The sequence below is a fragment of the Bubalus bubalis genome, chromosome 4, assembly GCF_019923935.1.
Source record: "Bubalus bubalis isolate 160015118507 breed Murrah chromosome 4, NDDB_SH_1, whole genome shotgun sequence".
Taxonomy (NCBI): domain Eukaryota; kingdom Metazoa; phylum Chordata; class Mammalia; order Artiodactyla; family Bovidae; genus Bubalus; species Bubalus bubalis.
The window spans coordinates 19,958,434-19,968,569 of NC_059160.1; the positions used below are offsets into that span (position 1 = coordinate 19,958,434).

At 39.0% G+C, this 10,136-nt stretch overlaps 1 protein-coding gene across 2 annotated transcripts; it reads left to right on the forward strand.

Moving 5' to 3' along the window:
- Nucleotides 1-713: 713 nt before the first annotated feature.
- CLEC1B (C-type lectin domain family 1 member B) lies at nt 714-10,062 on the forward strand. 2 transcript variants are annotated; one of them, XM_006059781.4, is made up of 6 exons: nt 721-933; nt 1,760-1,858; nt 2,923-3,036; nt 3,203-3,354; nt 6,891-6,997; nt 9,836-10,062. In XM_006059781.4, exons 1-6 carry the CDS (start codon nt 870-872, stop codon nt 9,978-9,980), a joined length of 681 nt encoding a protein of 226 aa, XP_006059843.1. In that variant the 5' UTR covers nt 721-869; the 3' UTR covers nt 9,981-10,062. The 2 variants fall into 2 exon arrangements, with proteins under 2 accessions (XP_006059845.1, XP_006059843.1); XM_006059783.4 differs by lacking the exon at nt 1,760-1,858 and having other exon boundaries at nt 714-933.
- Nucleotides 10,063-10,136: the final 74 nt, after the last annotated feature.

The window sequence follows — 10,136 nt, forward strand, 5'->3', positions numbered from 1 at the left end:
GTCGTGTCTGACTCTTTGAGACCCCATGGTCTGTCAGTGGGATTCTCTAGGCAGGAATACTGGAGTGGGTTGCCATTCCCTTCTCCCAGTATCTTCCCAACCCAGGGAGTCAAACCAGGGTCTCCGGCATTGCAGGCAGATTTTTTTTTCCCCCACCATCTGAGCTACCAGGGAATCCTGGTTTAAAGTGAAAACATTACTAAAAGACAATATATCAATTTTGTTTTATTTCACTCTATTAGATTTTTTTCCTTTGATGCATAAACCTAACCCATATAAATTCTGCCTCATGTGGATTTCTTGATTTTTTAAAAACTTTGACATGAAAAAGATGCAATAATTCAGAAGAATTCTAGGCTATAATTAGAAATTCTAACACAAGACCATGGAACATCGACTATAGCTCTTCTTAGATCAAATTATATCAGACTCATTTATCACAGAGAGATAAACTCTTTATCTGATGATATTTTATTTATGAATTTTCATCAGAAGCCAGTCTGCTTAAACAACATGATTTGCACTCTGCCGAGGTTAAGATGACACATGAACTTTTGTTCTTGGAAAGGATATACATGATGGAAGATTCAGAATGGAAGCTAAGGAAACAGGAAACAAATGCCATATCTACTCCTTTACCACAAGTTATTATTTTAGTGTTTCTGTGTTCAAGGTCCATGTATCTCTGAGAAGCTATCAAAGGGCTTCCTGGAAAGAAACAAAAAACAAAAAAACATGTGCCCCAACTCATGTGGCTCCAACTTAGCAAACAGAGGAGAATCACAGGCGGGTAGACATTGAGATCATCAGAGTGGACAAATTTTGTGAAGCCACTGAACACTGAACTCATTTGCAGCCCAAGGAAAGCCATGCAGGATGAAGATGGATATGTCACCTTAAATATTAAAACTCAAAAACCAGCTCTGACTTCAGGTAAGAACACCCAGAGCCAGCAACTTGCAAATGAACTATTGAAATGGTTCTACCCTAGAGTCCTTTTCTCTACTAGTGATAGCTTGTATGGTTTTGTTTTCTTTTCCTGAATGACCCTTTTTCCCAACAGCATTTAAGTGGTATCTGCATAGATTCAGATAGATTTACTTAGAATATAAACAACATAGGTCTTGCCTTGACTCAGTTGGTCAAGTCTGCGTTTAATGTGGGAGATCCAGGTTCAGTCCCTGGGTTGGGAAGATCCCCTGGAGGAGGGCCTGGCAACCCACTCCAGTATTCTTGCCTGGAGAATTCCATGGACAGAAGAGCCTGGTGGGCTACAATCCTTAAAGTTGGACACAACTGAGTGACTAACACTTCACACTTCACATAAACAACAAAGGATACAAGCAGGGCACGTTATATTAAGGTTACAGAGTTAAATGTGGAGGGAATAGAAATCTAGGGGATAAGAGAAAAGAACGTTCAGAAATTCCATTTTCTAAGATGTCAGCAAATGAGTGTGATTCTATAGTTGCTCCTTATCACCACAATTATTTATACGGCTGGGCACAAAACAAAGACAAAAAGAAACACACAAGACCTTAACAACTAGTTACATTCTGACTCAGAGAGAAGTCCAGTGGGAGTGGGAATGGAGCGGGTTGTGTTTACCATTGGTGATCACCACAGGAGCAAAGGCAAGATGGAATGAAGAAGCAGTTTATATCACTTGGAGAATCCCGACAGGGCAGGGATGGGGTGATGCTGTCCCATAGCTATGCCATGCTGCCTGCCCTCTGACATCCTTATTGTATGCCCACAGTGGAACCTGCTTCCTCCCCTTTGTGGCGTGTGATGGCTTTGACTCTGCTGGTCTTATGCGTGGGGATGGTTGTTGGGCTGGTGGCTCTGGGGCTTATGTGTAAGTATTGACTTTTTCCTAATGATGTGACATAACTAAGTGTCCTGGTGTGTGTCACTAAGCCTAATTGTCATGATTTGTATATTTGTCACCACACCAATCATCCTATGCTTAGGGGCCAGGATGCTCTCAGTAAGGGAGAATTCTGACCTTTACCTTCTGACTGAAATTAAATTTTAGATTAAATTAATTGGGCTTCTCTGATGGCTCAGATGGTAAAAAATCTGCCTACAATGTGGAAGACTCAGATTCAATCCTTGGGTCCGGAAGATCCCCTGGAGAAGAAAATAACAACCTGCTCCATTATCCTTGTCTGGGAAATTTGATAGAGGAGCCCAGTGGGCTGCCGTCCATGGTATCTCAAAAGAGTCGGACATAAATGAGCTAATAAACAATAACAAATCTGTATAAAATTGTTCATACACTGTTTATTTTTCCATAAGATATTTTAGAATGTTTCATTCACCACCTTTGATTGATTTCAATGTCACTGTATTTTGAGCAAAACAAGAATGAATATTCTGGTATTACATGGAAGCATAATAATAGAGGTCATTCACCTCTGTGAAACGCGCTAAGAAGTTTGAGTTCAAGGAAAAGTCAAAGCAGCCGCTTTGGGCATATGATTTGATCACGGCATGTTCTTACTTGTGATTATCTCCTTCAAGTATTGACAGTTCTCTTATTTTTTTTTTTTTTATTTTTGGAGAACCCTCAGCTGCCATTCTGCACAGTACTTAATGTGTTCTTTATACCCATTTTACCCTGATCCCTCTTCAGCACTCATCTACTCATATATTTCCTGGAGGAGGAAATGACAACCCACTCCAGTATTCTTGCCTAGAAAATTCCGTGGACAGAGGAACTGAGTGGGCTACAGTCCATTAGTTTGCAAAGAGTTGGACACAACTGAGTGACTGAGCACACACACACACTACTCATATGTATCTAGTAAATACTTCATAGATTGACAACTCTACTGAATTTAAAGTTCATAGAGAGGACATTTTCTGCAGCGCCCTTTTTATCCTAATTACAAATGATTATCTAATGTTTCCATCTAGCTGTCATGCAGCAAAACTACCTACAAGCCGAGAATGAAAATCTCTCAGGAACTCTGAAACTGTTAGTAAAGAAGGTCTGTCAAGATTTAATACAACTATCAGGACAAAAGGAAAGTAAGTATGGTTTGGTAACCTCTTCATCTCCCCTAATTCTGGAGTTTTTGTTTTTGTTTTGTTGCTATATGTAAAGAATCTTGAGATATGCAGGAAACAAGGAAGATGAGGAGAAAGTAAACTTAATTCAGAATGACAGGGATCCTATGCTTGGTTTCTCCTCAAGGTCATAAGTGCAACCCATGTGACACACACTGGCGATACTATGGAGACAGTTGCTATGGATTCTTCAGGCACAACCTGACATGGGAAGAGAGTAAGAAGTACTGTATTGATGTAAATGCTACTCTTGTGAAGATCAACAGCAACAGCATCCTGGTAAGGATATTTCTATGTCAAATATCTTGGGAGTCATAAGGAGATAAATCTCAAAGGAGACACATCTTCAGCATTTTTCTTTTTTTCACATGTCTATGTTGTCCAGTTTTTTCTCATCTGAGAAGTTTATCAAGCTAGGTAAAAATTACAACCTTTGAGAGTAGAAAGTACTGAAATAGAACTAACAAAACTTTGAGTTCTGGTATATCTCTGTAACAAAAGTTAAGATAATTTCTTAGTTTCCTTAACTCTATTTATGAATTCAAAAAAGAATCTGAAAGTATAAAGAAACTCAATATGATTGTGAAATATAAATATCAGTGTTATCCCAACATAACATGCCTTCTCAGTTTTTGCTAAGTTGTTGACTCTTTGAATGAACCATGGTGCAAACTCTGTCTTTTCACAGATTCTCCCAGACATAGTTTTATTAATTTAAATTAATAGTTTAAATTATTTTTATTGGAGTACAGTTGGTTTGCTTTACAATAGTGTGTTAGTTTCTACTGCACAGCAAAATGAATCAGCTCTATGTATACATGTATTCCCTCCCTTTTGGATTTCTTTCCCATTCAGGTCATTACAGGGCATTGAGTAGAGTTCCCTGCGCTATGTGGAATCTAGAAAAATGGCATAGCTGATCTTATCTGAAAAGCAGAAATAGAGACACAGATGTAGAGGAAAAATGTATGGATACCAAGGCGAGAAAGGAGGTGGTGGGAGGAATTGGGAGACTGGGATTGACAGAGTTGAAAACATTTTAAAACATTTCTCCTCTTCCACATTTCCCTCTTTGACAGCTTCTAACAAAAGCTCTTTCCAAGAAAAACACATTCACATCCACTACTGCACTCTCCCTTTTATATTGAATGTAGCTTTTCTTTTTGTAAATCTTGGGAGCAAGCCAGGAGCCAAGAATTGGAGTTTCCCTTCAACCCAATAACAGTTTGTCAAAAGCATTGTTGTTCAATCACTCGGTCAGTCCAACTCTTTGCGACCTCATGGACTGCAGCACACCAGGCTTCCCTATCCTTGACCATCTCCCAGAGCTTTCTCAAACTCATGTCCATTGAGTCAGTGATGACATCCAACCATCTCATCCTCTATTACACCTTATCTTCCTGCCTTCAGTCTTTCCCAGCATCAGGGTCTTTTCCAATGAGTCAGCTCCTGGCATCAGGGGGCCAAAGTATTGGAGTTTCAGCTTCAGCATCAGTCCTTCCAATGAATATGCAGGGTTGATTTCCTTTGGGGTTGACTAGTTTGATATCCTTGCAGAAGGGACTCAAGAGTCTTCTCCAACACCACAGTTCAAAAGTGTCAGTTCTTCAGTACTCAGTTTTCTTTATGGTCCAACTCTCACAGCCATACACAACTACTGGAAAAACCATAGCTTTGACTAGATGGACCTTTGTCAGCAAACTAATGTCTGCTTTCTAACAAGCTGTCTAGGTTTGTCATAGCTTTCCTTCCAAGGAGCAAGTGTCTTTTAATTCCATGGCTGCAGTCACCATCCTCAGTGATTTTAGAGCCCAAGAAAATAGTCTTTCACTGTTTCTATCATTTCCCCATCTATATGCCACGAAGTGGTGAGACTGGATGCCATGATATTCATTTTTTGAATGATGAGTTTTAAACCAGCTTTTTCACAATCCTCTTTCACCTTAATCAAGAGACTCTTACATATGTATATATATATGCATATCCTTAAACTTTTTATTTTGTATTGAGGTATAGCCCATAAACAATGTTGTGTAGATTTAGGTGAACAGTGAAGGGACTCAGCCATACATATACATGAAAGCACATATCCTTTAAAAGGCAGAAATTATTTATTGTATTTATCCCACAATTTGAATATAGTATTCATTCACATTTTTGTGTATTAAAATGAAATCAAATGTAAATTGGAATAGATCAGGATTTGGGTTCTATGCAGACAGGGATTCAATAGAACTCAAAGATTCAGGCAAGTCATTTTCTATAGAACTGCTATAAGTAATCAGCAAAATTGACTTGTGCCTTATTGAGAGCTGAAATAACCAGTAACTGACCAGAAAAGAGGAAATTAACCCAGTGACATTCACGCTCATTTGTATGTCCTGTTATTCTAACTTGCTGTACCACATATTTTCTCTTCTTGTGGGCTCAGGCTCATAGAGAAGATATTCAGATAAATTAATTTCTTTCAAATCAGACAAAATAAGAGGGTGCCTTAAAATCTAAATTCTATTACAAGGAGGTTAATTAGAGACTAAACATGTCTTCTCAAGTCTTATTACTATAGGCCAATATCATGTTGAAGATGTACAATTAAAAGAAGTAATGTGATTTTGGAGGAATAAAATATAGTTGAATTTTGGGCAGAATTTCAGATAGAATCTATCTGTCAATTCTATAGTGAAGTATATAATGTGGATGTATTTTAAAGAAAAAAAAGTTAATAGAAACATGACAAGTAGCTCACATTTAAGAAATAAGTGACTCTCACGAAATCTCTCTCATGGAATGCCATTTTGTGTTTCACGTTCCTGCCAAGATGCTCAAGCCATTTTTATTTGCCAAGAACATGTTCTCATCTATTTTTTTCTGGGAGGTATGCGAGCATGTGAACATTTGACTTTCTTCTAATTTTGCTACCCATAGATAGATTGATTGATTGACTGATCCTCCATTAATTCAACAAATCCATCCATTAATTCAACAAATTCCAGGACTTGAACCTGTGTGTTAATAAAACCTACAAAAATGCTTAGCTTCATGGAACTTTATTCCTGTTGGAGCAACAGGCAATGAACAAAATAAATAATTATTACTGTGTTTAGTCACTAAGTCATGTCCGACTCTTTGAGACCCCATGGACTGTAGCCTGCCAGGCTCCTGTCTATGGGACTTCCCAGGCAAGAATACTAGAGTGGGTTGTTGTTTCCTTCTCCAGGGATCTTCCCAACCCAGGGATCAAACCCCTGTCTCCTGCATTACTGGCGGATTGTTTACCACTGTGCCACCAGGGAAGCCCATATAGTATAGTAAATAGAGATAATTTCAAAGTAAAAAATTGTAGATGTATGTCTTTGTAAATCCTTTTGAGAATGACATCTCTTTTATCCAGTCAACTAAAAACAAATTGATATTTCTATATGAAGATTTTGTAGACAAGCTAAGCAATGAAACCAAAGCAAGCAGAGCTTAATTCTAGGGAATATAAAATCTCATCAACAATGTATTTTTCATTTTCCTTCTCATATGTGGTACTTTATTTGGGATTCTAACCTTCAACTGATGGAAGATAAACATATAGGATTATTAGAAAATCATCTATCTTGTTTACAGTTTTTCCCGGTATCCTACAACTATTTTTATGCTAAAACAAGTTAACTTGGTATAATTCTAAATATCAAATATAATCAGTTAGCATTAATATAGACATATAATCCATTGTTTTGTCCAGAGTCTTATCATGAAGTTTTTCTTTTATGCCATTATAAGAACTGTAGAAACACTCTGACCATTATAATTTTTTGCATTTGCAATAGCAATATTTCAATAGCAGGACTGGATTAATTCGTTGGATTGGATTGTCCCGCCAGAAATCCAGTGACATCTGGAGATGGGAAGACGGCTCAGTTCCTTCCAAAACTATGTAAGTCATTGAACACTCAGAACACAAGGCACAACTAGGAATTTTCATTCCTGAGATCTTCTCTGCTCTTGAGTACAAGTTACTTAAAAGTTGGGAAGTGGCTCTATGTTGTACTGTGTGTTACAAAGGTGATGACTGAGTTACTTACTCCCTAATCCTAACAAGAGAGTGCTTGCAATTAGAATCTATTTTCTGACTCTCCCATTCTCTGCTCTTTATCTAAGTTGTAATCCACCCCTATTCCTGATACTTTTTTCCCACTTGTTTCTATCCTTAACTTTACCATTGAACATTTTGCACATGTGTTTGGTTTGGTTTTGGTATTTTAGTAGCGTGATCTGATTCTCTTCACTTATTTTGAGAACAAAATTTAATCTTTATAATTTATGGTTGGAACATCTTACTTTTAGTCTTTTTTTGACTTTTCAGTATCATTTTCCCTTGTCTTCCACCTTAGGGGGCTTCCCTGATAGCTCAGTTGGTAAAGAATCCACCTGCAATGCAGAAGACCCTGGTTTGATTCCTGGGTTGGGAAGATCCTCTGGAGAAGGGATAGGCTACCCACTCCAGTATTCTTGGGCTTCCCTTGTGGCTCAGCTGGTAAAGAATCCATCTGCAATGTGGGAAACCTGGGTTCAGTCTTTGGGTTGGGAAAACCCCCTGAAGAAGGGAAAGGCTACCCACTCCAGTATTCTGGCCTAGAGAATTCATAGACTATACAGACCATGGGGTCCCAAAGAGCTGGACATGACTGAATGACTTTCACTTTCTACCTCAGAGGTCTCTAAGAATCAGGCACATTATCAATTACAAGAGGATTCTAAAGTCCATGTCAAAAGGCTCTAACCTTCTACAGACAATCCAGGCAAAAGGATCAATTACACTGAGTTACTTAAAATGATTTTCTAATCTCCAGTCACCTTTTGTTCACATTGTGCAATGTCTCTCCATTTAAAATATAAATTGACAACCCAAACTTGCATAATTTGATCATTACTTAATTTTTAATTAATTCAATCAACAGATACTTATTAAATTTTTATTACGGACAGAACTCAAGAGTACTAGGAGTACAAGCAAGCTTCTTCATAGATCTGGACTTTACATTTATCACTTGCTGACTTTTCACAGTAGTTCAGGCACACTGGTGACCCCTCTGTTCTTTCAATAAATTAAACATGTTTTGTGGTCTTAGGGTGGAGAAGGCAATGGCACTCCACTCTAGTACTCTTGCCTGGAAAATCCCATGGACAGAGGAGCATGGAAGGCTGCAGTCCATGGGGTCGCTGAGGGTCGGACACAACTGAGCGACTTCACTTTCACTTTTCACTTTCATGCACTGGAGAAGAAAATGGCAACCCACTCCAGTGTTCTTGCCTGGAGAATCCCAGGGACCGGGGAGCCTGGTGGCCTGCTGTCTACAGGGTCGCACAGAGTTGGACACGACTGAAGTGACTTAGCAGCAGCAGTGGTCTTAGGGCTTTGTACCTGCTGTTTCCTTCTAGAATGGCCTCCTCCGTGGCAGGCTCCCTCTTGTCACTCAAGTCTGTTTAAACATCATTTTCTCAATGAGACCATCTTTAATTACCCAAACTAAACTAGCCTCCCTCCACCACGTCCATTCAAGTCTATCACATCACACTGTTCCATTATTACTTTTACCAGTCTGAGATTTTCTATTTATTTACTGGCTTCTTACCAACATTCCCTCACTACAATGTAAGTTCCCCAGTAGAAAAGACCTAGTGGTTTGTTTACCACTCTATTAGCAGCACATGAACAAGTTTGGCAGGTAGTAGGTATCCCACACTCGTGCTTGTGCTTGTACTAACTCAGTCGTGTCTGACTCTTTGTGACTTTATGGACTGTAGCCCACCAGGCTCCTCTGTCCTTGGGATTCTCCAGGCAAGAATACTTGAGTGGGTTGCCATTTCCTCCTGCCAGGGATCTTCCTGACCCAGGGATTGAACCTGAGTGTCCTGAGTCTTCTGCATTGGCAGGGGAGATTCTTTACCACTGAGCCACCTAGGTATCCCATAGATATTGGCAAATGAATTAATAAATATCCATTCTTTGTCCTCTTGTTATAGCGGTGTAGCAGGAAATAGACAAGTGAACAAGCAATTATAATGCAGTCTTATATCTGTTACCCTGTAACATAAATCCTCATTTCAGAAATAACTAATCGACTTAATTTTCCTTGAGCTCACTTCCACCCTGTGTAGGTACTTGTCCGACAGGGCGTCTCTCTATCTAAATCCTGCCCTTCTTTCAAAACAGAACTAAAGCATGATCTTTCATGAAAAGGTGAAAAAGTAAAGCCTTTATCATCATTTCAGATCCCCATCCATCTTTTCCTCTGGACTCTTATTGTACCTACTGTTCACTTCTACTTAATCTTAAAGTATATTAAATTGCTATTGTGTTATTCACATGTACATACTTTATACTCCAAAGCAGGCTGGAAGTTCCTCAAAGATCTGAATGTTGCTTTTTATTTTTTTCTTTCATACTTCTTATCTTCACTTTGTTCAACAGACTACTTCACACAGAGTTTGACTGGTGTTAGTCTCTCAGTTGTGTCTGACTCTTTGTGACCCCATGGACCATAGTCCACCAGGCTCCTCTGTTCATGGAATTCTCCAGGCAAGAATATTGGAATGGGTTGCCATTTCCTTCTCCGGGACATCTTCCCAACCCAGAGATCGAACCTGGGTGTCCTGCATTGCAAGCAGGTTCTTTACCATCTGAGCCATCAGAGAAGCCCAGACCCAGAGTTTGATTGCTGATTGTTTATTTAGCTTTCAAAGGAGCTCATTCTACCTTTTCCATTCACAGGTTGAAGCTTTCTGGAACTGGAACAGAAAATATGAACTGTGCTTATTTTCATAATGGAAAAATTCACCCTACCTTCTGTGAGAATAGACATTACTTAATGTGTGAAAGGAAAGCAGGCGTAGTAAAGGTGGAACATCTACTTTAATGCAAAGACGGGGCAGAATGTCATGGATAAGGGCTTGATTGGACAATAAAAGATCTGGGTGAAGGAACCACTAGCCACAGAATTGCTTGTTTTTCCCTTTTTTTCCGCTTGGAGTCATTATTCATGACTTTGCATTATCTATCCTACCAACAACAC